We start from the raw sequence: 27,602 nt of genomic DNA on the forward strand, positions 1-27,602 counted from the left end.
TGGGCTCTCTGCTCAGCAGGGGGCCTGCTTCCCTTCCTCTCTCTCTGCCTGCCTCTTGCCTACTTGTGATCTCTCTCTCTAACAAATAAATAAATAAAATCTTAAAAAAAATAAATGTACAAAAGGCTGTTCTTTGGTCTTTATATTTTATGTACCTAAGAAGTTTATAAATGGAAAGGAAAGCTCTAGTGTCTATTTAGTGAGTCAGACCCAATCACCACTCACCCTCCCTCTTCTGCTGTCACAAAGCTACACTTCTAGTGCCAACTGGCATAGCATGTATATTTACTTCAACCCCAGATTTTCATGGTTTTTTTTTTTTTTTTAATGGAAAGGGTAATGTAGACCATCTTGCGCAAAAGAGGATGGAGGTGGTAAGTTTTGCTTGGATTTCTATATGTTTCTGCTTTGATTCTCCTTTTAAATATATGTTGCCTGTAAATATTTCACAAGGAGAAAGCGCCAAGGACCCTAAGAAACTATTTTAAAAATGAAAAATCTCTTCCTGGTTTAATGTGTAGTCTGACAGATGGACACCTACTGCTTTCTTTTTGGAAGAGCTACATGGGTTTTTCTTCTTTCCCTCTCTTTTATTTTTAAAAGTGATAGAAAGAAGGAATGATTCATTCACGTAATTAGAGTTCTCACATCATTGTTAAGGGAAATAAAAATTCATCAAGGAGGGGTGCCTGGGTGGCTCAGTGGGTTAAGCTGCTGCCTTTGGCTTGGGTCATGATCTCAGGGTCCTGGGATCGAGTCCCGCATCGGGCTCTCTGCTCGGCAGGGAGCCTGCTTCCCTCTCTTTCTCTCTGCCTGCCTCTCCATCTACTTGTGATTTCTCTCTGTCAAATAGATAAATAAAATCTTTTAAAAAAAATTCATCAAGGGGCGCCTGGGTGGCTCAGTGGGTTAAGCCGCTGCCTTTGGCTCAGGTCATGATCTCAGGGTCCTGGGATCGAGTCCCACATCGGGCTCTCTGCTCAGCAGGGAGCCTGCTTCCCTCTCTCTCTCTCTGGCTGCCTCTCTGTCTACTTGTGATTTCTCTCTGTCAAATAAATAAATTTAAAAAAAAATTATAAAAAAAAATTCATCAAGGAAACTTAGTATGTCTTCCATATCTAGTCATACATAAGAATGGACCTCAGGCTTTGGGGCTGTTCCTTCTAGACATCAAAGTTAGGTTCCAAACCAACATTATGTATTTGTTCTCATTTCAATATGACTTGCGGAGGAAAAACCTACAAGAGGTGAAGCAGGGCAAGGAATGATGAAGGCCATTTTAAGGAAATTTAAAAATGTGAAATTAGTATCTAATTTTCCTTATTCCAGTTAAAACTGTTAATTTCAAGAAACTGACTTTACATACATTACTTATTAATGTTTTGTATTGCATGCAATGATGGATACGGAGCTGAAAAGGACTCAATTAGGGGAATTCTAGGATTTTGTCTATTTATTTTTTCATATAGGACTGCTGAAATTCCACTCATCCTTCTTCTATGCTCAGTTCAAGCGACACCTCTCTGGGAAGCCCTCCTCTACCCTCTCACCCCCAGCTGTTTGTATACCTCTCCTTGGAGCTTTTGCTATAGTCAGCATTTTGTGTTAATTTTATTATAGCTCCTGTTACCATCTTCCCTTGTAGTTTTCTTCCCTACTCTCTCCCTCCCTCTCTCCTTTCCTTTCTTTTGGGTGAATGATATGTTTTTGTTTACAAGTGAAACTCTGGGAATTCAAAATTAACATCCTTGCTAGTGAGCTTGTTACAGACAGCAGGAAAAGTTTTACCCTTGTGTTCCACATTGTTCCGCTATGTTTTATCCAAATGAACTTTTGTGAGTTGGCTGCCATCCAGTTTCACATGGATTCTCTTGCCCATAGTTTTACTTGGGAAGACTAAGCCCTCCAGGATTGTTTGTTTGTTCATTTATTTATCAAAAAAGATTTTTAAATTTATTTGACAGAGATCACAAGTAGGCAGAGAGGCAGGCAGAGAGAGAGGGGGAAGCAGGATCCCCGCTGAGCAGAGAGCCTGATGCAGGGCTGGATCCCAGGACCCTGGGATCATGACCCAAGCTGAAGGCAGAGGCCCCAACACACTGAGTCACCCAGGCGCCCCAGCCCTCCAGGATTGTATCATGCACAGCTGTCAGAGTTGAACACTTGCTTTTTTTTTTTCCACAGCTTTTTTGAGTTGGCTCAGGCAACTCTGGGCGATAAAGACATCGCACTTCCCACTGAACTTTTTCTCCAGTTTATGAAATATCTGGACTTGGATTTTCTGGAAAGATTTCAATTGAGGAATGGGAACAAAAATTATAGTAGCTTTCTGATCACCAACTTAAGTTTCCTTGTCTGTTGTTATATTCAACTCCCTTAGCTGGGCCTTGAGTTTTGAGTTCATTTGCAGCTGAAGGAGAGCTTAGGAGATGCTAGACTCTTCTGTAGCCATTGGTTTCGTGATATTTTGGCTTAAATGGAACATGGCCTCTCTCTTTGGTGAGCACTGCCTAACCACTGTAGTTTCTTATTTGCTTAATTCACTTAGGAAACAATGAGTTTATTAAAGGCCTCAATCTGAATATATTTTGGGGTTTCCTTGTGCTCAGCGCAGTGCCTGGCATATAATAGGTTTCTAACGAGCTGTGGTTAGTCTGAAAAATTACTTGTTCCTCTCTTTAACAATGTGTGTATGTGATCCTACAAATCTCAAACTGCTATGGTTGAAAGGAATCATTAATAATTTTCTAAAGTACAGATGGCTGTGGTGAGATTTCCTAAGTTTCAATGTCCGTATTTGTAAAATGAAGAACTGCTTATCTCATAGGTTGTTGAGATCACCTCATATTCACTATGTGATGGTGGGTAACTGATTTAAGCTTTTGGAACCAGTTTCCTTGTCTTTAAATTTGAGTTAATGTGAGGGTTAAGTGTGGTAATCCATATAACCCACACAGCAATGCCTGCTAATGATAAGCATTCAATGATAATCCTATTAACGATGAAATATTAACAATGACATATATATTTTTTCTTGAGAGAGAGAGAAAGCACGTGCAAGTGGGGGAGGGGAGGGGCAGAGTGACAAGGAGACAGAATCTTAAGGAGGCTCTGCAAGCCTGGAGGAGACTGAGGTGGGGCTCCATCTCACAACCCTGAAATCATGATGTGCGGGGAAACCAAGAGTCAGTTGCTAAACCCACTGAGCCACCCAGGTGCACTGACAATGGCTTATATTAATAAATGACTTATTAACAATGAAATCAAGTGCTGTATGAAGAAGTGCTGTAAAGTTAAATTAAATGTAGGGTTTTGTCATTATTTTTACCCTTATTCTTATTGGGAGATAAAATAAGAGCCATAAATACCTTGATATTGATACTAGAATAAGAACTATAAATGAACCAAATAAAAAAATTCCACAGGCATTCCAATGTTTGGATTCGTTATTAGTACTGGTGCATGTTATATTATTATGACTGGTGCATATTTTATTATTATGCACATTAGCATACTCGTTATAAAACCTGAACTACAAGTCCCATCATTCTTTCAAAGGCGGGGCGGGGGGAACCCGGCCCCAGAATAACTGGGTCCGGATGTAGATAGAAAACTACGTTTCCCAGAGGGCGTCACTCCCACATCGCCACTATATATATAGTCCATCCGGGTTCTTCGAGATGCTGTTTGGCGACTCGTCGCCATTCCCGGAGCACCTCGGCCTCGGCCTAGAGGCGAGTGTCGGTCGCTGTGTCGGAGACACACGTCCCCGACACCAAGACAGCCAGCCCTCTCCCCTGCCCCGCGGCGGGAGAGCGTGTCCGGCCGGCCGGCGGGGCTCGCGCACCCTCCCTCGCCTCCCCTTCCCCCGCAGCCTCCGCCCCGCCAGGCCCGGCCCGGACCTCCGAGCCCCGGCCTCCTCCTCCTTCTCTGTTACCACCGCCGCCGCTGGGCTCGACAGCCCCGCCCGCCGCTTCTCTTTACAGTTTGAGAAGCCGAGGAAGGAAACAGGGAAAAAATGTCGCCATGAAGGCCGAGAACCGCTGCCGCCGCCGACCCCCGCCGGCCCCGAACGCCATGAGCCTGGGTCCCCGCCGCGCCCGCTCCGCTCCGACCGCCGCCGCCGCCGAGGCCCCCGTTGATGCCGCAGAGCTCCCCCAACGCCGCCGCCACCGCTTCCGACATGGACAAGAACAGCGGCTCCAGCAGCTCCTCCGCCTCTTCGGGCAGCAGCAAAGGGCAACAGCCGCCCCGCTCCGCCTCGGCGGGGCCGGCCGGCGAGTCTAAACCCAAGAGCGGTAAGGGCGGTGGGAGGGAGGGGGGCGACTGCCCCTGCGGCTGGGGAGGATCCTCGCTCTGGTGTCTGCTGGGTCACCCAGGGACAGCCCACTTTCTATTATCGTTTCCTACCTTTCTCCCCTTTTCCGTGGCTCCAATTATTTGAAAATTAAAACTTAATGGGCACTGTACAGCGTCGTTTACGTGAATCCTTGCATTAACCTTGCATTAACACACGAAACAGATGGGTGAAGTAGGTGCTACTCTTATCCCCATTTTGCGGATGAGGAAACTGAGGTTCAGAAAAGGTAAGGTCACTCAGCCAGTATGTGCCTCACGGCGGGCCTTAAGACCTGGTTGTCTGACTCACCAGTCCAAGCTCCTAAACCACCAACTTGTTCTACCCTTTAATGTTGAATTAGCATTGGATGGCATTCAAGTTTAAACAGTGGAGGGTGGGGCCCAAGGACTTTTCAAACTCAAATTTCATATTTAATAACCTGGTTTCAGATCCATCTCTCTGTTGAACAGTATTCGTCCTCAGATGGCTTTGTTCCCTGTGGAGTAGTGGTTAAGAGCATGGGCTCTGTTTCAGTCTTTTTAGATCTGCCAGACCTTGAGCTTCCAAGTTTCCTTTTCTGTAAATGTGGAGATGATTAGAATTAAATAAATTAACTTAGGGAGCAAATGAACTAAGAGCTTAGAAGAATACCTGACACCTATTATCCACCAAATACACATCATGCCTATTTCGCTATGTAGGTTAGAGGCCTTTTACAGGGAAGATTTTGTCATTTTTGTAGTTATGTTTCTCAGTATTATGACCATCATGGTGATGATAGCTACCATTTATTGAGGGCTTACCATGTGCCAGCGAGTGGCGTAGGTTTATGCCTCTGTTATTTATACTACAGTTATTAACCTGTCCAGTATGGTGGAATTGTTCTTTTTTTCTTAATTTAATTTTATTTATTTGAGAGAGAGAGATCACAAGTAGAGAGGCAGGCAGAGAGGGGAAAGCAGGCTCCCTGCTGAGCAGAGAGCCTGATGGGGGGCTTGATCATGACCTGAGCTGAAGGCAGAGGCTTAACACACTGAGTCACCCAGGCACCCCGGAATTGTTCATTTCTAAAGAAGGAAAAAGCCAAGAGGCCAGGAGTTTAGGTGTTCGCAGTCTGGAATCGAATGTTCTCCATCTTACTTCAAAGCCTGTGTACAAATCTCTGCTATTTTGTGCTGTGATTATATCAGCAGGAGTAGGAAGATGTTTTCAGTGGAAGTGGAGATATGTGGCAGACAGGTGAAGATTTGAAGTCTCCAAATGTGGAGGTCCAGTTTAAAACTTTTTAAGATTTAAAAACTATAAGGCTTAAATGCAAAGAGGAAAAACACCTGTAAGGCTGACTTGAGTTCAGAATTGATCTGTTGGATATAGCAAACTTTTTTACGTGGTACGCTGAGTGCTTCTAGAAACTAATTGTGGAATTCCAGGTGGAGTCCAGTTGTCTTATCGTAAGAGAATGCTTTAAATATCTAAGCAGGGATTAGTGTGGACTTTCAGGCAGTATTATGTAGATTAATTTGGGGGTTTTGTACTTGTGTAGCTTTATCACAGATCCCTCTAGAGATAGAGGGTAGCCGGCCCTCTTGGCCAAAACTGCTGGTTTTGTGTGGTCTGAGTATTTCTCAGTGTGGTTGATAAATAACTGCTTTTGCACTCTATTCCCAGATGTAAAGATAAAGATGGTGATTTTCTAGCTATCTAGATTGTCAACTAATTTTTCTGGGCTTGCAGTAAATGCCTTGAGTTTATTCTCAAGTGAGGCAGTAGTGAAAGTTTGTGACAATCCAAACAAGAAAATTGAAGTATTTTAAAGCATTTTACTTTGTCCCTGACTTTGTATATGTTGATTAGAACTAACTGATTACCCAAGAGGTTGATAGACACTTCTGTTATAGTTTGACCAGAAAATACTTGTCAGGGTTAATGTTTCAGATAAACTTGATAGAATACTTATTGTTGGATTCATTCTGACTAAAGTGATTTTTTTTATGACAAATACTGTAGAATGCTCTTAAAACACTTGTTCACCTTCTTAATTTAAAGCTTCTGAGGAAGGAAGTAAAAACTCCTGTAAAGGATTTTTTGCTAAGTTTTATAAAATATAGTGTGCCCTCTGGTAGCATTAGGTTTTGTTTAGTATGTTAGAAAACTTGTGCATGTTTGCCATTGCCAGTGCCTACTTTCCTGGCTACTGCTGTGTACCTTTAGCAAATAGGTAGGATAGGTTTGTAGTTGATCAGCCATAATCCACTGCATGCATTTAGGAACAGATCAAAGGCAGAATAAGTAGATATTAAAAATGGCTTAGGAAACGCTGGATATTAGCTAACTTTTAAGGTTGAATTGAAGAATAGCATAAGCTCCATTAAGAACATTATAGCTAAGACCATGGCAGCAGACATCATTTAGGACCTCTTAACACAGTGATTCTAGGGAGTTGCTCTAACAAAACGGTAGGCCCAAATTCAGCATAATTCCATAAGAGGTTTCTGTAGTATTTCAGAAGTTGACCCAACACTTCATGTACTCGATTCTGCTGGAAACTGTTGAAAGGACCTCTTGAGTTTCAGAGTACTGAGTTGAAGAAAGAAAGGGGAAGTAAGGTGAAAATACATAACTTGCCTTCTTTTGTCAAAGTAACAAGAATAAGGATTGTTCAGATTTTAAATATTTAATTCCCATTTCCTCTCTCCTTTCCCTACTTCAGGTGAAAAAACCCCTGTCTGTTCTATTTTCTAAACTGCATGACAGAAATGGTCATTTGCTTCCTAGTTACATGTTTAATACACTTGAGTCTTTGTTCCTGCAGTTGGCTTAAGTTCATGCACGCCGGAAATAGGTAAATTTGGCTCCTGGGATTTACTTGATCTTTTCTGCCAGAGTGGCATACCACAGTTTCTTTGCTTTGGCTAATTGCTTCAAACATTCACATAACACTCCTTTTCTTAGGTATATTCCTACAGCTTTGTTCCAATAGTTCTAAGATACAATTCTAAGAACACTTAACAGTGAATAGCCTAGGAATATGGCCCAGAGGAGAAAGGTGGTTTAGGGTTTGGGGAAAGTCATTTAGAAGGAGCAAAGAAAGTAAAAAGAGGCAGGAGAGGTTACACAGTTTATGGACAAACAGTGGACCCTGGCCCAGAACCAGGCTCTTGCCCCATTCCCCTGGGTGGGGGATATACTACCATGGAGGTTAAGGGAAGGTCAGGTATTATGAAGCAGTTATTTTGAGGTTGGTGATACGAAGCACTATCCTGACACACTTCCTCTTATTCCGGTACCAGGAGCCAGATTACTAGTGGTAATCTGCCTTGAAGAATGCTTCGGGGCTGTAAATGGACCTGGAGATTTTTGATGGCTTTGAAAATTGAGGTGACTTAAGCCTTTAATAAAAACCACTTAGAGAAGTCATAAGAATTTCCGGGCCTTTTGGCTGAAGTCCTTGGTTTATATGGCTTTGTTGGAAGTCTAGGGGGTGCTTTTGACAAGAATGATTTAGATATATTAATAATAGTAGTCTTCCAAATAATAATGGTAACTTTGTGCTAACCATTGTGGTAGGCATTTTACAGAAGTTTTCCCTTAATCTTCATGACATTATGAGGAGGTGGGGTAGAGGACAAGCCTCAGATCATGGACAAGAAAACTGAGGCTTTAGAGGGGGGTGAGAGTGATTTGTTCAAGTGTTTTTTGTTTTTTTTTAAGAGAGGGAGAGATGGGGAGGGCTGGGGGGAGAGCAGAGGGAGAGAGTTTTTTTTTTAAGATTTTATTTATTTATTTGAGAGAGAGAGAGTGAGAGAGAGCATGAGAGAGAGAGGGAGAGAGAAAAGGTCAGAGGGAGAAGCAGACTCTCCATGGATCTGGGAGCCTAATGTGAGACTTGATCCCAGGACTCTGGGATCATGACCTGAGCTGAAGGCAGTTGCTTAACCAACTGAGCCACCCAGGCGCCCGAGGGTTTTTTCTTTTTCTTTCTTTCTTTTCTTTTCTTCTTCTTCTTTTTTTTTTTTAATCCATTCATACTTCCTTCTTTCCTTCTTTTTAAAAAGAATTTCTTTATTTGGCAGACAAAGCGAGAGAGGGAACAGGCACCCTGAGAGAGAGAATCTTTAGCAGGCTCTGTGCCCAGTGTGGAGCTCTACATGGGGCTCGATCACACCCCTGAGATCATGACCTGAGCTGAAATCAGGAGTCAGATGTTTCACCTACTGACCCACGCAGGTGTCTCTCAAGTGAATTCTTAGGAGGTCTGAGGCAGGGGCACCCGGGTAGCTCAGTTGTGTTAAGTGTCTGCCTATGGCTCAGGTCATAATCTCAGGGTCCTGAGCAGGGAGCCAGGTTTTCCCTCGCCCTTTGCTGCTCCCCCTGCTTATGCTCTGTCTCTGTCAGATAAATAAATAAAATCTTAAAAAAAAAAAGTTCTAGGCAGTATTTATAAATTGCCCTTTGTATGCAGGTAACTTGGCACTTGCCATTCTTTTTTAACATAAGATATGGTTTATTATATATTTTTTAAATTTTTTAATTTTATTAACATATAATGTATTATTTGCTTCAGGGTTACAGGTCTGTGAATCATCAGTCTTACACAATTCACAGCACTCACCATAACACACATCCTCCCCAATGTTCATCACTCAACACCCTGTCCCTTCTCTCCCCTCCCACCCCCAGCAACCCTCAGTTTGTTGGCATGTGTCATTTTTTTTTTTTAAGGTTTTATTTATTTATTTGACAGAGATCACAAGCAGGCAGAGAGAGAGGGGGAAGCAGGCTCCCTGCTGAGCAGAGATTCCCGATTCGGGGCTCAATCCGAGGACCCTGAGACCATGACCTGAGCCGAAGGCAGAGGTTTAACCCACTGAGCCGCCCAGGTGCCCTGGCACGTGTCATTTTTTATACCACTTCTCTCTTTCTTTCATTAAGAATTACTAATTTCAGCTGGATTTAATTCGTTGTCAGTTGTTTCTATAGTAAGGCCATATGTTGCCCCTCCAGGGGTGCTTGTCAACTACTCCGAGTGATGGGTAAGCAACTTGCTTGTGATTACAGCATGAATCAGCAGCAGAAACTTCCTGGCTGGTTTTCTGACCTCTAGGTTGTGCCACCTGTTAGAACTAGAGCTAGAAATGTTGATGATGCCAAGTTATTTAACTGTGGAAAGATTTTGGCCTTTAATTTGGCAATGGAGGGAAAGACTGAGATGTGTTATTTGGTAGAGACCTTTCTGTTAGGGAGATATGGAAGAACTGAGACACGGATTAAGGTTTCAAGTCTCTTGTTGACTCTGTGATCCTGAGTTCTGGATGAGTCATTTAACCAACGGTCTTGTCCCTTTTAGAATGTGTCTTGATAGTCGTCCTCTGTAGTTCTCAGCTCTGGCTTGTGCATCAGAATTTCTTGAGGCTCTTTTTTATTTTATTTATTTATTTATTTAATAGGGATGTGTGGAACTCTTCCCTAGGGATTCTTTCTGATTTTTTAAAAAATATTTTATTTATTTATATGACAGAGAGAGGCACAGCAAGAGAGGGAACAGAAGCAGGGGGAATGGGAGAAGGAGAAGCAGGCTTCCCTGCTCCCAGGACCCTGGGATCACAACCTGAGCCAAAAGCAGACACTCAACAACTGAACCACCCAAGCGCCCCTCTTTCTGATTTTTTAGGTCTAGATTGGGTCCTTGGGCCCTGGCATCCGGTTTTAAAAGTCTCGCAAGTGAGTCTTCTGTGCAGCCAGGACTGAGAACCACCACCTGGAAATTTAAAACTTATAGTGGAGAATATGTTTCTGCCAGGACCTTGACTTTTTCCAAAATCTGAAGCAGATCATCTTTATTGCTGTCTGCTTTCAGAGAAAAGAGGACAGATTCTACCCCCCATGTTATTCATATGTGTGTCCTGACAAGTTGTCTATGAGATATACCAAAAACCGTACTCCGAATTTTATCTCTGGGTCACAGGCCTGACTGTACCTTCAGTCTTTAGCTGCCTGTTGCCTGGGTCTGGAGATAAAGCCAGACTCTAACTTCAGTTATATAACTTCATACTTTTAGGCGACTGGAAGACAAGATGATGGAGTTTGTTTGAGCAGCTGAAATCGTGATACATATGTGGTCATTTTGTAATCTGTTTTAGAAATGAGCAGTTCCCTGTCCATCAGAGAGCAGTTCTGTAAATGTGATGAAACTTTCCTTGCCTGTGTGGTAATAAGTGAAGAAATAAAAATAGAACTTTCTTGTTCAAATGTAGAATCTGGCTTTACCTAAATCTATGTAACTATTAGGTGCTTGTATTGAAAGTATTAGGGTCAAATGCAGTATCATCTGAAACAGTCTTCGGTAATGAGGTTTGGAAAATCCATGTTTTCTGTACCTGCCTTGTTTTCATAAGCCCTCATTTGTTCTCATGCTGAAGTTAGCTTGGACCCCCTATTCCTCTGAATTTTCTACTTATTTGAAATCTTATTATCAACTCCACAAGTAAGAACATTTGCGAGAGAACTAAAGCTTCACTTTCTGTTACCAGTGATGCTGTGTTGGTCAGTAACTGTGGCTGACTGAAATAGTAGGTAAAAGTGTAGTTCTTAAGTTCTAACTTCAGGTTAAACTCTGGTCAGTTTCCCTACCTGGGATTGAAAGGTGATTGGTAGGAGTAAACCTAGCCTGGCAGAGTTTCTGTGACCATCTGCTCTCTGCATTGCTGCCATCACCTGTGACTGTTAACTCAACTCCCAGGTTGTGATTTGGTCAGGTTTGGAGAGGATGGCATACCTCTCATTTAAGCCATGCTGGTGACAGGGAAGTTTGAAGTGGTTGATTTCAAAATTCAGACTTTGATTTTATCAGCTTGTGCTTCCTTTTCTTTCTTTCTTCTTCTTTTTCTTTTCTTTCTTTCTTTTTTTTTTAAGATTTTCTTTTTTTTGACGGGGGAAGAGAGAGAGAGAGCGAGCGAGCGCACAGGTAGAGCAGCAGGCTGGTGGGGGCCAGGAAGCAGCCTCCCTGATGAGCAGGGAGCCTGATGCGGGGCTCAATCCCAGGACCCCGAGATCATGACCTGAGCTGAAGGCAGCGGCTTAACCCACTGAGCCACCCAGGTGCCCCTCCTTTTCTTTTTTTGAGGGTATCTTTACTTAGGATTTATTAGTCTGCTATAAAATAAGTTGGTCATCTTACCTAGAAATAATTTTTTCTAGGGACTTAGTAGTTTTCAAAATTACCCAAACGGTAAGTATACAGAACTTTTTGTATACTTAAGTCAGAATCTTAGAGGGTGAGACCTGAGCATAGGGATCCCCTAAAAGCTTATCTGGGTGATTCCTTCAAACTGGCAGGATTGGAAACCACTTGATTAGGTAAAAGTGAAGCTGTATTTTCCGAAGTTAACTGTCTTAACAGCCTGCGCATTGCCTTTCCAGATCTGTTTCTTTCTTTCTTTCTTTCTTTTTTTTTTTTAAAGATTTTATTTATTTATTTGACAGAGATCATAAGTAGGCAGAGAGGCAGGCAGAGAGAGAGAGAGAGAGGAGGAAGCAGGCTCCCTGTGGAGGAGAGAGCCCGATCTGGGGCTTGATCCCAGGACCCTGGGATCATGACCTGAGCTGAAGGCAAAGGCTTTAACTCACTGAGCCACCCAGGTGCCCCTCCAGCTCTTTTTCTTTTTAAAAAATATTTTATTTATTTATATGACAGAGAGAGGCCTCACAGGTAGGCAGAGAGGCAGGCGGAGAGGAGGGCGGGAAGCAGGTTCCCCGCCAGGCAGAGAGCCTGATGCGGGGCGCGATCCCAGGACCCTGAGATCATGACCCAAGCCAGAGAAGCAGAGGCTCAACCCACTGAGCCACCCAGGCACCCCTCTTTTTTCTTTTTTTAAGATTTTATTTATTTATTTGACAGAAAGAGAGAGAGCACTCAAGCATGGTGAGCGGCAGAGAGAGGGAGAAGCAGGCTCCCTGCTGAGTAGGGAGCCCAATGAAGGATTTGATCTCAGGACCCCAAGATCATGACCTGAGGCAAGGGCAGCCGCTTAACTAACTGAGCCACCCAGGTGCCCCTCCAGACCTGTTTCTATATATATATTTATATATATACAAACACACACAGATATATATGTGCCCCTAGAAAAAATTTTTTAAATTAAGATTTTACTTTTAATTCCAGTATAGTTAACATATATTAGTTTCAGGTGTACAATATAGTGGTTCAGTAGTTGTATCTATTACTCAGTGCTTATCATGATAAGTGTACTCTTTAATCCCCTTCACCTATTTCACCCCCGCCCCCACTTCCCCTCTGGTAACCATCAGTTTGTTCACCTTAGTTAAGAGTCTATTTCTTGGTGTGTATGTCTCCCTCTATTTTTCTACGTGTGTGTGTATATATCTGTATATACACACACGTATATATATATACAGACACACATACACACTTCTTTTTTTTTTTAAGATTTTGTTTATTTATTTGACAGACAGAGGTCATAAGTAGGAAGAGAGGCAGGCAGAGAGAGGGGGAAGCAGGCTCTCTGCTGAACAGAGAGCCCAATTTGGGGCTTGATCCCAGGACCCTGGGATCATGACCTGAGCCTAAGGCAGAGGCTTTAACCCACTGAGCCACCCAGGCACCCCAATATATTCTTTTCTTTTTTTAAAGATTTTTTTATTTGACACAGAGAGAGAACACAAGCAGGGGAGCAGCAAAGAGAGAGGGAGAAGTGCCCTTGAATTACATATTTTTAATATAACAGGATTAAGCTATATTTGGGGGGAGAAACTTTGTAGTTTCTGAGGCTCATGGTGGAATCCTCTTGATTTTTAAAGCACCACCTCCTTAAAGTTTGAGCGTAAGCCTAATGATTTCTTCATTAAGAGTCCCCCAACTTCCATTCTAAGTTTCTGCTGAAATGAAAGCCATTAAATTAGTATGCAGCCTTGATTTGGTCAGATTTCCATGTTGAAATAAGATATGTAGTGAATATAGACAAATCTAAGATAGGATGGAAATCTTTTTTTTAAATTTAATTAAAAAAAATTTTTTTGTAAACATATAATGTATTTTTATCCCCAGATCTGTGAATCGCCAGGTTTACACACTTCACAGCACTCACCATAGCACATACCCTCCCCAATGTCCATAACCCCACCCCCTTCTCCCAACCCCCTTCCCCCTAGCAATCCTCAGTTTGTTTTGTGATATTAAGAGTCACTTATGGTTTGTCTCCCTCCCAATCCCATCTTGTTTCATTTATTCTTTTCCTACCCCCTAAACCCCCCATGTTGCATCTCCACTTTCTCATATCAGGGAGATCATATGATAGTTGTCTTTCTCCGATTGACTTATTTCACTAAGCATGATACCCTCTAGTTCCATCCACGTCACAGGACAGAAATTTTTTTTTTTTTTTTAAAGATTTTATTTATTTATTTGACAGAGAAATCACAAGTAGATGGAGAGGCAGGCAGAGAAAGAGAGAGGGAAGCAGGCTCCCTGCTGAGCAGAGAGCCTGATGTGGGACTCGATCCCAGGACCCTGAGATCATGACCTGAGCCGAAGGCAGCGGCTTAACCCACTGAGCCACCCAGGCGCCCGACAGAAATCTTTTTAAAATAAAAGAAATTTTATTCTGAAGGCGCCTGGATGGCTTAGTCAGCCAAGCGTCTCCCTTCAGCGCAGGTCATGATCCCAGGGTCCTGGGATCGAGTGCCACATCCCCACATCGGGCTCCCTACTCAGTGGGGAGTCTGCTTCTCCCTCTCCCTCTGCGCGCCCCCTCATTTGTTGTCTCTCAAATAAATAAAACCTTTAACAAATACATTTTATTCCGAGATTTAAAAAAAAGACAACATGGAATGGGCAGAGGGAGAAGAAAGATAAAGTAGTCTTTTTTTGCCCAAAGACTAATTTGGGGACCTTTTCTACATTTAGTTATTTAGGTTTATATTGTCTTCAGATAGGTTTCATTTTCCCTTTTTTTTTGCTGATAAACTTTGGCACATGTTAAATGTGTCTTGTCAGGATTCTTTCAATTGCGGACCAAACAATCTATGCAGTTCGACTCCCAAGTAGAAAATATCGGGCAAAGAATAAAAACAAGTATTCTTTCCTTTTTGGTTAAGATTTTATTTATTTGAGGGCGCCTGGGTGGCTCAGTGGGTTAAGCCACTGCCTTCGGCTCAGGTCATGATCTCAGGGTCCTGGGATCGAGTCCCGCATCGGGCTCTCTGCTCAGCAGGGAACCTGCTTCCTCCTCCTCTCTCTCTCTGCCTGCCTCTCTGCCTACTTGTAATCTCTCTCTGTCAAATAAATAAATAAAATCTTAAAAAAAAAATTAAAAAAAAAGATTTTATTTATTTGACACAGAGAGAGAGAGAGAGATCACAAGTAGGCAGAGGCAGAGCAGCAGACAGAGAGGGGGAAGCAGGCTCCCTGCTGAGCAGAAAGCCCAATGGGATGTGATGTGGGGCTTGAACCCAGGACCCTGAGATCATGACCTGAGCTGAAGTCAGGGGCTTAACCCACTGAGCCACCCAGGTGCCCCCAAAACAAGTGTTCTTTATACAAAATACAAATGGTCAACAGATTGAAAAAGTATTTGTTGCTACTCGTCAGAGAAAATAAAATTTAAAACAAGAATTTAGACCCTTCAGTTTGGCAAAGTTTATTCGACTTGGCATTGTCAATAATGTAGTGACCTAGACTTTTCTCTGTTACAATGTTGTTAAAATGTAAATAAATAGGTACAATGGTTTTACTTTTTTTTTTTTTAAAGATTTTATTTATTTATTTGATAGAGATCACAAGTAGCCAGAGAGGCAGGCAGAGAGAGAGGAGGAAGCAGGCTCCCTGCTGAGCAGAGAGCCCGATGTGGGAACTTCATCCCAGGACCCTGAGATCATGACCTGAGCCGAAGGCAGAGGCTTGACCCACTGAGCCACCCAGGCGCCTGGTACAATGGTTTTAGAAAGAAACTTGAGAATGCATAAAAGACTTTAGTGATCATACTTAATCTGCTGATTTCATTTTGAGAATTTGACGTGATCGTACGCACAGTCCTCTATATAAAGACGCTCCCAATGCTAACTAGTTAACTAGAAACCACCTAAATATATAGCAGTAGGAGATTGGTTATATTCTATTGTAAGTATATGTAGACTGTGCAGCCGTTAATTATTCTTTGAAGACTAGAGATGCATGAAAATGCTCATGGAGTAATAGAAGACAGTATATTTTGTAAGTCTGTCATTTTGTGAGAGATGTGGCAAGTGGATGAAATGGAGAGTGAAAGGAAATTATGCACTGTGTCTAAGTTGGTATTCTGTGGATAGGGGCAAATTTAAATTATTCTTCCAGATTTCAAAATTGAACATGTGTTCTTATGACTGGAGGAAAAAAGCAAGAAATATATTTAAAAATTTTTTTTCTCAGATTTTACTTGAGAGGGGGAAGAGAGAGTGAGCCGGGGGAGGGCAAAGAGAGAAGGAGAGAGAATCTTAAGCACACTCCATACTGAGCTGCAGGGATCAGTCTGACAACCCTGAGATTATGACCTGAGTGGAAACCGAGAGTCGGATGCTTGACTGAACCACCCAGGCGCTCCTAGAAATGTTTTTTAAAAGAATATGACTCATGCTGATCTAATATGTTTTTAGAACTCAACTTATTTTGTTTTGTCAATTTAATGGCTTCTCAGTTTGATATCTAGTGTATATGTAAATATTATTTTGTTTTTATGCCTTTCGAATGTACCTGCTAGAGCCTAGCCCAAGCCTTTGCACTATAGAATCTCACTAAGTTGTAGTAATTTAAGGAGAATAATGTCTTCTATCCTGCTTCCAGGTAAAATACTTTTCCCTAACAGATATAGGATGACTCCTTTTTCTTTTTCTTTTTTAATTAAAAAAATTTTTCTAAAAGTAGGGTGTATGGCCAATGTGGTGCTCCCAAACTTAGGACCCTGAGATCAAGAGTTGCATGCCCTGTGGACTGAGCCAGCCTGAGTGCCCCAGGCACTTTTTAATCACTTCATCTAAGTGGACTTTTGTAAGGGCAGTTGTTAAACCCTTGTCAATAATGTAGTGAAGAGAGATATTGTGAACTAAAAAGAGAGATATTGTGAACTAAAAATCTTTGTGGTTTCATTTGCATTTGTATCCCTCTTGAAGGAGGGACCCTTCAGGCTTTGGCATTTAAAAAAAAAAAGTTGGGGGGCACCTGGGTGGCTCAGTGGGTTAAAGCCTCTACCTTCAGCTCTGGTCATGATCCCAGGGTCCTGGGATTGGGTCCCACATCGGGCTCTCTGCCTGCCTCTCTGACTACATGTGATCTCTGTAATAAATAAATTAAAAAAAAAAGTTGGGACACCTGGGTGGCTCAGTGGGTTGAGCATCTGCCTTCTGCTGGGGTTGTGATCCTGGGGTTCTGGGATGGAGCCCCCCGCATTGGGCTTCTTGCTCAGTGGGCAGTCCGCCTCTGCTTCTCCCTATTCCCCGCTCATGCTTCCTCATGCCTTTTCTCTCTCTCTCTCACTTGATCACTCTCTCAAATAAATAAGTAAATACAATCTGTAACAAAAATAAAGAGCCAAAGTAAAAACCACCTTACTGTGAGTTGTCTTGCCCAAAGCTCTGGTCCAAACCGAGGTTTCTTATTAGAGATTGTGGAAGGGTCTACTTACCTTTATTTTTATTTTTATTTTTAAAGATTTTATTTTCCTAAAACCCTAAGATCAAGAGTTCCAGGCTCTTCTGACTGAGCCAGCCGGGTATCCCTGTTAGTTTATTTTAAAAGATTTTTTTTTTAGGTAGTGTCTACCTGATGGGGATGCTTGAACCTACAACCCCAAGATAAAGCATCACATGCTCTTCCAACTGATCCTCCAGGAGCCCTGTGTATCATTTCTTAACTAATTCTTTGCATTTCTTGCTTTCAGATGGAAAGAACTCAAGTGGATCCAAGCGTTTTAATCGCAAACGTGAACCTTCCTATCCCAAAAATGAAAATTTTAGCAACCAGTCCCGTCGCTCCAATTCACAGAAAAGCAAAACTTTTAACAAGATGCCTCCACAGAGGGGCGGCGGCAGCAGCAAAGTCTTTAGCTCTTCTTTTAATGGTGGAAGACGAGATGAGGTATGGAATTTAAGAATGGTCTTTCTAAAATAAGATGCACGAGTTCTGATTCCACCCCCCTCCTCCAGGTCTTTCAGCAGTTGGTGAGGAGAGAAACATGACAAAGTAAATAACCAAAGCAGTCTTGAATAGTTGAGGATTAACTAGGTTTGGAACTTTGCCTCTTTTTTTCCCTTGAAAGTTACGGAGATTTCCTTGGTGGAAGAAGACATCATTATCCTGGATTGTGAGAAATTACAGCAAATTTGGGGTACCTTACATTGTATAATCCTTCTGTCATCACTCCTGAATTAGAGGTACCTCTTAAATATTTAAGTAATAAAGTGACTTCAGTTAATTTTTTTTTTTTTTAAAGATTTTATTTATCTGATAGAGATCACAAGTAGGCAGACAGGCAGGCAGAGAGAGAGGGGGAAGCAGGCTCCCTGCTAAGCAGAGAGCCCGATGCAGGACTCAATCCTATGACCCTGAGATCATGACCTGAGCCGAAGGCAGCAGTTTAACCGACTGAGCCACCCAGGCGCCTGTGACTTCAGTTAATTAATGACATTTGCCCTGTTTCTAGCAGAATGCACAATGCTATATCCTTAGTCCCAGGTACTCTGATTTTAGGAGTTTCTTAGGTATCCTTTTGTAAGTCCATAAAGACTTCCTTACAAGGAAGTTAATTGTAGCATTGTTGGTAGTTAGAAGATCTAGGAAACAACTTTAATTAGCAAGGGACTGGTTAAATTGTCTTCCTGTTTGAATGTTCCATATTATGTAACCATTATAGAATAAGACACATTTAATGTATTTATAGAAGAATTCATTCATTCACCAAGAATTTAGTTCTCCTCTGCTGTGTATCAGATACTGTTCAGTTTGGAATACAATACTGAGTGGAATATTGTCCCTCAGGAGCTTATATTCTAGTTCAGGGAGATAATAAATGATTATACACTTGAACCTTGAAAAACACAGGTTTGGACTGCATGGGTCCACTTATGTGGATTTTTTTTTTTTTTTAATATAATACAGTACTGTAAATGTGATTTGATTTTCTCTACCTTTTTAAGATTTTGTTTACTGAGAGAATGTGTGATTAGGGAGAGGGGCAGAGGGAGAATCTCATGCAGACTCCATGCTGAGCATGGAGCATGACGTGGGGCTTGATCCTATAACCCTGAGATCATGAGCTGATGATCCAAATCAAGAGTTGGACGCTTAACCGACTGAGCCACCCAGGTGTCTTTTTGATTTTCTTTCTTTCTTTCTTTCTTTTTTTAAGTACATTTTATTTATTTATTTTAAATTTTTAAAAAAAGATTTTATTTATTTATTTGTCAGAGAGAGAGAGAGAGAGCACAAGGAGGCAGAGGCAGAGAGAGAAGCAGGTTCCCCGCTGAGCAAGGAGCCCGATGTGGGACTCTATCCCAGGACCCTGGGATCATGACCTGAGCCGAGGGCAGTGGCTTAACCCACTGAGTCACCCAGGTGTCCTTCTTTTTTTTTTTTTTTTTAAGATTTTATTTATTTATTTGACAGAAATCACAAGTAGGCAGAGAGGCAGCCAGAGAGAGAGAGGAGAAAGCAGGCTCCCTGCCGAGCAGAGAGCCCGATGTGGGGCTCGATCCCAGGACCCTGAGATCATGACCTGAGCCGAAGGCAGAGGCTTTAACCCACTGTTCCACCCAGGCGCCCCCCCCTTTTTTTTTAAAGATTTTATTTATTTGACAAACAGAGATCACAAGTAGGCAGAGAGGTTGGCGGGGTGGGGGGAAGCAGGCTTCCTGCCAAGCAGAGCGTGTGATGCGGGGCTCGATCCCAGGAAACAAGGATCATGACCTGAGCTGAAGGCAGAGGGTTTAACTCATTGAGCCACCCAGGCTCCCCTTGTTTTGATTTTCTTAATGACATTTCCTTTTCTCTGCTTTATTTTAAAAATACAACATATAATGCCTATGATATATAAAACATGCGTTGAGTGTTTGTTATTGGTAAGGCTTCCAGTCAACAGTATGTTATTAGCAGTTAAGGTTTTGGGGGAGTCAACAGTCATACATGGGTTTTTGATTGTGCAGGCAGTCGGTGCTCCTAATGCCTGCATTGTTGAGGGGTCCTCTGTATAGTAAATCTGAAGGTATGTGCTTATTGAATTGACGAAAAGTAGACTGAGAGAGTTAGGATAGAGAATAACAAAGAATACAGTTTTATTTTTTATTTTTTTAAAGAGTTTACTTATTTGAGGGCGCCTCGGTGGCTCAGTTGTTGGGCCTCTGTCTTTGGTTCAAGTCAAGATCCCGGGGTGTTGGGATTAAGCCCCACATTGGGCTCCCTGCTCAGCAGGGAGCCTGCTTCTCTCTCTCCTTCTCCCCCTGCTTGTGTTCCCTTTCTCGTTGTGTCTCTCTCTGTCAAATAAATAGAATCTTGGAAAAAAAAAAAAAAAGATTTTACTTACTTGAGAGAGCATGCATGAGTGTGTGTGGGTTTGGGAGAGGGAGAGGCAGACTCCGCCCACTGAGCGGGGAGCATGATGTGGGGCTCTATCTCAGGACCCTGGGATCATGACCTGAGCTGAAGGCACACGGTTAACTAACTGAGACATCCAGGCTCCCCAAGGGTACGGTTTTAGAAGGTGCTTAAGGAAAGCTGCTCTTGAGGAGGTGAAGTTTGAGTAGAGTCCTGAAAGAGCATGGGAGCACATCATACAGTTTTGATGAAGAGTGTCTTAGCCAGAAGGAATAACAAGTGCACAAGCAGTAAGGGATTAGAGGTGGTAATGTTTTTGGCTTGTTTGAGGTAAAACAAGTAGGCTTCCCTGGGAGGAGGAGGAGTAGGGAATGAAGCTAAAGAATGGGAAGGAGGGGTCGGATCATGTGGGGCCTTGCAGGACTTTGCCTTTTGTTCAGAGAGATGGGAAGCCATCAGGGGTTTAGGAAGAGAAGTGCTGTAATCTGACTTGGAATTTTAAAGGGGAGTGTGGAACCAAGGAGGTTAGTTAGGAGGCTGTTAAGATGTTTCTGGTGAGAGTGATGGAAACTTTGAAACAGCGGTAGTTGGTGAGAGGTGTGCCCTTTGGGCTAATGTTTGAAGGTAGAGCCAACATGACTTTTTTATTATGTTAGATATGGGGTCTGAGCAGAGTAAAAAAATGAAAGTTTTTGGCAGGAGTTCAATTCAGATACCATATGCTGAAGTGTGGAAGATTTCCAGAGAAGTACAGGGTTTGGGGGTTGTGGGGTGGGAAGGGGAGTTGAGATAAAGAACTTTGTTTTGGAAATACATTTATGTGAAGAGGTTTACTGGATTTCTTTTTTCCTTTTTTTTTTTTTTTTAAGATTTTATTTATTTATTTGACAGTGATCACAAGTAGGCAGAGGTAGGCAGGGGTGGGGGGAAGCAGGCTCCCTGCTGAGCAGAAAGCCAGATGCAGGGCTCGACCCCAGGACCCAGAGATCATGGCCTGACTGAAGGCAGAGGCTTAACCCATTGAGCCACCCAGGCGCCCCAGTTTACTGGATTTCTAAGTAGAGATAGGCAGTTAATGGGATTTGGACTTGAAGGAAGAGACCCAGGCTAGAGCTAGGTGTCTGTGTGCATTTGGTGTTTGCATCTGTGGAACTAAGTGGGGTCATTAAGGAGTGAGTGCTGCAGAAAGGGAAGAGATTTAAGGACTGAGGCTTGAGTCAGGATCATGAGGGATCAGCAAAAAGGGAGGAGGAAGAGAACTGAAAGCCATTTGGAGAAAGTAGTTAGTTTTGCCCTGTGCGGATAGGCAGAAAATGAGGACTGAAAGTGGACCAGTAGATTTCATAAATAGGAAGGTAAGTTGGTTGACTAGTAGATTTGATAATAGGAAGGTAGGTTGTTGGCCTTGAGCTGCTTTGGTGGAGTGGTAAGGATAAAAACCTGATTGGCATAGATTTAGAGAAAATGAAAGACAGGGAGGAAGGAATAGCAAGTTTAGACAGTACTTTCTGGTGGCTTTGCTCTAAAGGGGAGCAGAGGTGAGGCAGTAGCTTGAGGGAGTGTGAAGTCCAGAGGTTTTAAAGTTAGAGAAATTACATCATATCTCTGGTAATGGGATTGTTCTGTGAGGGGGGAACATGATGCAGAGAACAGGGGGAGAATTGCTTTAACAGTGTCCTTGAGTCCTTGAGGAGTTGGGATCTTGTGTACAAGTGGCTTAGATAGGAGCTTTGCCTGTTCATCCTCAGTACACAGGAGGAGGACAGAGTACCTGGTAGGAGGATTTAGGAATTCTTTTTTGATTGTTCTTACTGTCTTGGTGAAATATGGAAGCCTTGGTGAGCTGAGAGAGGAGCCTTGGAAGCCTTGAGGAATGGATTGTCTGGGTGACTAGGGAATTAAGTGGGTACGGAATTGTCATTTGGTTGTGGTAATATTGCCAGGCAGCCTAAGAGCCTACTTCAGTGAGACTGGTTGGTGTGGTGTGGTTGTGTTCTTGTGTATAACTCTCTGGTGCTTGTATGGAAATACATAAGCAGAGTTGGATTAATCGGGAAGGTTTTGCCAGGTAAGTACAGATGACAAAGAGAAGGGGGTAAATGGACCATAGGATCTACTCCAAGTAAGGAAACAAAATTGTAGGGGTGGGTTGGATCACTGTTTTGGAGATCCTAGTGGGGCTGAAGAGTTGTGGATTCAGGCCTGAAGGGAACAAGCTAGGAAAGGAGGGAGTTGCTGCTTGGATGTTGGTAGAGATGTGATTGTTATCCTTAATGGTCTAGATGTAGAGCAGTGCTGTCCAGTAGAAATGCAGGCCACATAAATAATTGAAACTTTTCTAGTTGCCACATTAAAAAAGTAAAGAAATGGTAAAATTAATTTTTATGTTTTTACCCAGTATAGCTAAAATGGTATTTCATGTGTGGCACTGGCAAGTAGTGGTTGCTGTATAGGATGGCACAGATCTAGATGGTGTGTCTTGGGAACTGAGTGCCTGAGGTGGAGTGGAGGGCAAGCTAATTGGAGGAGTTGAGGACCAAAGAACTGAGCAGTCAGTGTTTTGGAAGGATAAATTTTTTTTTTTTTTTAAAGATTTTATTGATTTATTTGACAGAGATCACAAGTAGGCAGAGAGGCAGGCAGAGAGAGAGGACCGCTGAGCAGAGAGCCCGATGTGGGGCTCGATCCCAGGATCATGACCTGAGCCGAAGGCAGAGGCATTAAACCACTGAGCCACCCAGGTGCCCCTGTAAGGATAATTTATCAGGCATTTTGATGGGCAATATTGGAGAGCGTGGCAGTGGGCCAACTAGGATAACAAGGTGATGATTGAAGGTTGAAGGTGCAGAGGATTTTGCTGAATGAGCACAAACTCTTATGTAGGGTTGGGGCATTGAGGGTAGAAGACTGATGATGGGGATAGAAGAGCCACATGGAAATGAGCATCCAGGGGATGAGAGACAACAGATGACTGGAAGTCCTGAGCTTCCTGTGGTGAGTTACATAAACAGTGGGAGGTGTGGTCTCCTGGGATCTTTTGTTGAGATGAAAGGAAATTGTTTATGGTTTGCCACTTAATTACAAGGGTCCTGTACTATGGTTTATACGCATTGGATATGTCAGGCCATATTGGTTGCCTCTGCGGTGTAAGGTATTTTTCACCATATCCCTTTCTGTACTCTTAAGATTTTCTTTTTTAATGATTTTATTTATTTAGAGAGCGAGCATGAGCCAGGGGGAGGAGAAGAGGGAGAGGGAGAGAGACTTTCAAGCAGACTGTGTGCCGAATGTGGAGCCTGAGTGGGGCTCTATCTCACAACCCTGAGATAATAACCTGAGCCAAAATCAGGAATTGGATGCTTAACTGACTGAGCCACCTGGGCACGCCTGTATTTTTCATGAAGTGTAGGTGCTGTTTACTAATCTCTAAATTAGATTAAGTAACAAACGCCTTAAATTTGCTTTTCCTTTGACCTAGTAATTCCTACTATACATTCAGAAGAAATAATTGTATGTGGACAAATATTTGTGCACAAAGATCTATCCAAAAACAGGTTTATCATAACATTATTTTGTTACAGAGGAGAAACTATGAACAGTGTGTCCTTCATGGGGCATTATAGTATACTTCTATGATGTAGTGCTATATAGTCATTTAAAGTGACTATATGCTAATATGACTGACGTGGCAAAGTGTTTTTAACATCAAATAAGATACTGGATTAGGAAATGGACTAGCTGGGGCATCAGGGTGGCTCTGTTGTTAAGTGTCTGTCTGCCTTTGGCTCAGGTCATGATCCCAAGGGTCCTGGGATCGAGCCCCACATCGGGCTCCCTGCTCTGTGGGAAGCCTGCTTCTCCCTCTCCCACTCCCCTTGCTTGTGTTCCATCTCTTGCTGTGTCTCTGTCAGATAAATAAGTAAAATCTTTAAAAAAAAAAAAAAAAAGGAATGCACTAGCTGACTTATATAAACAGGTATCTTTCCATTTCAGTTTGGTAATGTTAAGAGAACCAAAAAAGGGGGGCACTTGGATGGCTCAGTTGGCTAAGCGTCTTTCTGCAGCTCAGGTCATGATCCCAGGGTCCTGGGATTGAGCCCCACATCAGGCTCCTTGCTCGGTGGGGACCTTATGTTTCCCTCTCCCTTTGCCTACTGCTTCCCCTGCTGTTCTTGCTTGCTCTCGGTTAAAAAAATAAACCTTTTTAAAAAATTTATTTATCTTGTTTTTTAAATTTATCTTCTTTAAAAAAAGAAAAGATTTTATTTATTTATTTGAGAGAGAGAGAGCACAAGTAGATAGAGCAGCAGGCAGAGGGAGAGGGAGAAGCAGGCTCTGCTGAGCAGGGAGCCTGATAGGGGACTCGATCCCAGAACCCTGGGATCATGACCTGAGCCGAAGGCAGAGGCTTTAACCCACTGAGCCACCCAGGTGACCCTGTTTTTGTTTTTTAAGATTTTCTTTATTGGGCACCTGGGTGGCTCAGTGGGTTAAAGCCTCTGCCTTCGGCTCAGGTCATGATCCCAGGGTCCTGGGATCGAGCCCCGCATCAGGCTCTCTGCTCAGCGGGGAGGCTGCTTCCTCCTCTCTGCCTGCCTCTCTGCCTACTTGTGATCTCTGTCTGTCAAATAAATAAATAAAATCTTTAAAAACAAAAAAAACGAAAACAAAAACAAACTGAAAAAGCCCAACATGATTTCTTCCATCTTTGTGTGCAGTGGTATTTCTCCCATGTGGTTTCTTGCCACTTTCTAAACTTCTTCTGAATCTGCCGATTGGGTTTATTTCTGGACACAGAGGTAGTCTGCCTACATGTTCTAATTCTGTCAGTTTTAATTAACAACGAATAGCAGGGTGTGTCTTAGACAGGAGGGCTCTGGCAGGATCCTGAAGCCCATGGCAGTTAGCAGCTGCCTGCGAGCCGCCTCCAGAGTATAGTTCCACAGACTCGCTTTTGCCAGAAACAAACCAAAGAACAGGTAGCTAATAAGAGTGAAGGTGTTGGAGTCCTATGGGACTGTCAAAAAACTAATCCAGTAAATAAATCTTTGTGCTTCAAGAGAGCTAGAGGAGTTCCGTTGGGTTTTGTCACTTAATGGTTAATTGCCTTTTCACAGGGCAGGCTGAGCAGTTTAAGTCATTGTATGTTAAAGGCTCTGTTCCCCCTCTTCACTCCCACCCACATTTTGGTGGACTTTCTGTATTACCCTCTCCTAGGAAGATTGTTTACTTTAAGCCTGTGTTTCATTTAGTTAGCATTTTAAGCTATGTAGAAGGAGGGATTGTACTAGTTTCTGCTATAAGTCAGTAATAATCTGAAATGCTTGATTCTTTTTTGTTCTAGGTAGCAGAGGCTCAAAGGGCAGAGTTTAGCCCTGCCCAGTTCTCTGGTCCGAAGAAGATCAATTTGAACCACTTGTTGAATTTCACTTTTGAACCCCGTGGCCAGGCGGGTCACTTTGAAGGCGGTGGACATGGCAGCTGGGGAAAAAGGAACAAGTGGGGGCATAAGCCTTTTAACAAGGAACTCTTTTTACAGGCCAAGTAAGTATGTCAGCTCTTAGGAGGAAAGTGCAGTTGAGCCTCTGGGCAATTGCTGGAGCTGAGAAGCAGCTTTTATTTCTTTAGAAGCAGCTTCTTTTATATTATTTCATGTAAAAATTTATTTATTTATTTGAGATTGAGAGAGCAGGGTGAGGGACAGAAGGAGAAGCAGACCTCCCCTCTGAGCAGGGAGTCTGACACAGGGCTCCATCCCAGAACCCTGGGATCATGACCTGAGTGAGCCAAAGGCGGACGCTCAGCTGATTGAGCTGCCCAGGTGCCCCAGCAGAAGCTTCTTTTAAATTGCTGTGGGAGAGTGGTAGAAAAGGATTTGATTTGGTTCTTTTTCTCCTCTCTCTCTCTTTGTGAGGGGGGTGGCAAGTGTTGAAAAACAACTTTTCAAGCGGATGTTATTGGTGCTTAGAAGAATATATTACTTAAATATATTAATAAATGCTAAAATTAAATAATGCTTTCGTGTCATGATGTAGTAAAAGTTTTCTTTTGAATTGGACCCAGATTTAAATTTTATTTTGGTAATTTGTACAAAATTTTATTTTGGTAATTAGGTAATTTGTTTAGCCACTTTTGAGACTCCGCTTCCTTCTATAAAGGAGGAAAATGAATGACAGGTTGGAGTGTTTGGCATATATTTGCTCAAATACTGATTGCCTTTTGTTTCTTTTGTGTGTCATTAGTTATAATGTAAGATTTGACCTTGGATCTAGACTCAAGTAACTGGTTAGTACTTTATGTAAATTGGTAATCAAATGATTGAGTGCGAATAGGCTTTCTACTGCATTGAAGATTAGCTGTTCGCCGGGGTTTCTCACAGGGCCAAAGGAAATCTGGCTTCCTCCTGATTGATGGAGCCATAGTCTGGGTTAATTTTAGCCCAAGGGAGGCCTAGAGCAGCTTGGCCGGGCTTGGGAGCAGAAGAAACAGAGTTCATGGATTTAGACTCCTTTCTTTTTGCCAAGCTCTGGATTCCCTCCAGAGCCAGGGCTAAAAACTGAGGCTGAACTCCTAGTTCTGTGCTTCACAAACCATGGCTGCTAATGGCCTGTATTTGATTACTAAGTGAAGGAAGTAAATGACTTTTTGGTGATGGCAGGTCGGTGGATTCTGACAGTCTGCCTTTTCCTTGTCTTTTTCCCTGTTTCCAGCTGCCAATTTGTAGTGTCTGAAGACCAAGACTACACAGTTCATTTTGCTGATCCTGATACCTTAGTCAACTGGGACTTTGTGGAACAAGTGGTGAGTAGTTCAGCTATGTGGGGGAGAGAACTAAAGAAATGGACCATGTGACACAGCAGCTGTTGGCTGGTTTCACTGTTGATACGTTTTTCTGCATGGCCGCACTGTAGACATTCCCCAGAGATCAGTGCTGGTTTCTCCTGGAGTTCGTTTTGTGCACTCCTATTGGCTGGCCTGCAGGATTGGGAAATTAGAGGACTCTCATCTAAAAGGTATATAAAAGCAGTGCTATCTACAACCTCTCCTGGGAAGAAGTAACTAGGGAAATAGATGAAGAACTCTGGTTACCCTCCTGACCTAGAATGGGCTCATGGATATGGCTTCATTGGTAGCCATTTGTAGTAATCTGTTAGGCCTCAGTCTTGTGACAGGTGAATGAGCCACTAGCTGCGCTGCTGTCTAAGCCACTGCTGCATTTTGTTTTCTGTTGAAATTGGGAGCTTTAGGTATTCTCTTGCTGCTCTTAGCTTATAGAGATGTAGAATACTTTTCAAAACTAAAGGCCTTGGGGCGCCTGTGTGGCGCAGTGGGTTAAAGCCTCTGCCTTTGGCTTAGGTCATGATCCCAGGGTTCTGGGATCGAGCCCCGCATGGGGCTCTCTGCTCAGCTGGGAGCCTGCTTCCCTTCCTCTCTCTCTGCCTGCTTCTCTGCGTACTTGTGATCTCTGTCTGTCAAATAAATAAAATTTTTAAAAAAACAAAAAACAAAAAAATCTAAAGGCCTCAAAGCCTGGCTTCCCATTAAGTATGAAAATTCATAAAATCATCAGAAAATGATGAGTCCAGGGGCACCTGGGTGGCTCAGTCGTTGGGCATCTGCTTTCGGCTGGGGTCATGATCCTGGCGTTCTGGGATCGAGCCCCATGTTGGGCTCCCTGCTTGGCGGGGA

At 42.8% G+C, this 27,602-nt stretch overlaps 1 protein-coding gene and 1 pseudogene across 3 annotated transcripts in view; one reads left to right on the forward strand and one right to left on the reverse strand.

Annotated features, from left to right (window-relative positions):
- Nucleotides 1-1,711: 1,711 nt before the first annotated feature.
- LOC101671113 lies at nt 1,712-2,452 on the reverse strand (annotated as a pseudogene).
- Nucleotides 2,453-4,140: 1,688 nt separating this feature from the next.
- RNF10 (ring finger protein 10) overlaps nt 4,141-27,602 on the forward strand; it is a 41,162-nt gene continuing 17,700 nt past the window's right edge. For all 3 annotated transcript variants that reach the window (XR_006604798.1, XM_004753371.2, XM_004753372.2), the window contains exons 1-4: nt 4,141-4,298; nt 17,266-17,462; nt 25,258-25,457; nt 26,624-26,714. Coding sequence is in view for 2 of the 3 variants with exons in the window: in XM_004753371.2 (XP_004753428.1) it covers nt 4,142-4,298; nt 17,266-17,462; nt 25,258-25,457; nt 26,624-26,714 (645 nt within the window). In the remaining variant the exon portion in view is untranslated. The remainder of the gene's footprint in view (nt 4,299-17,265; nt 17,463-25,257; nt 25,458-26,623; nt 26,715-27,602) is intronic.

The sequence above is a fragment of the Mustela putorius genome, unplaced genomic scaffold (assembly GCF_011764305.1).
Source record: "Mustela putorius furo isolate JIRA1106 unplaced genomic scaffold, ASM1176430v1.1 tig00537248_pilon_pilon_pilon, whole genome shotgun sequence".
Lineage (NCBI taxonomy): Eukaryota > Metazoa > Chordata > Mammalia > Carnivora > Mustelidae > Mustela > Mustela putorius.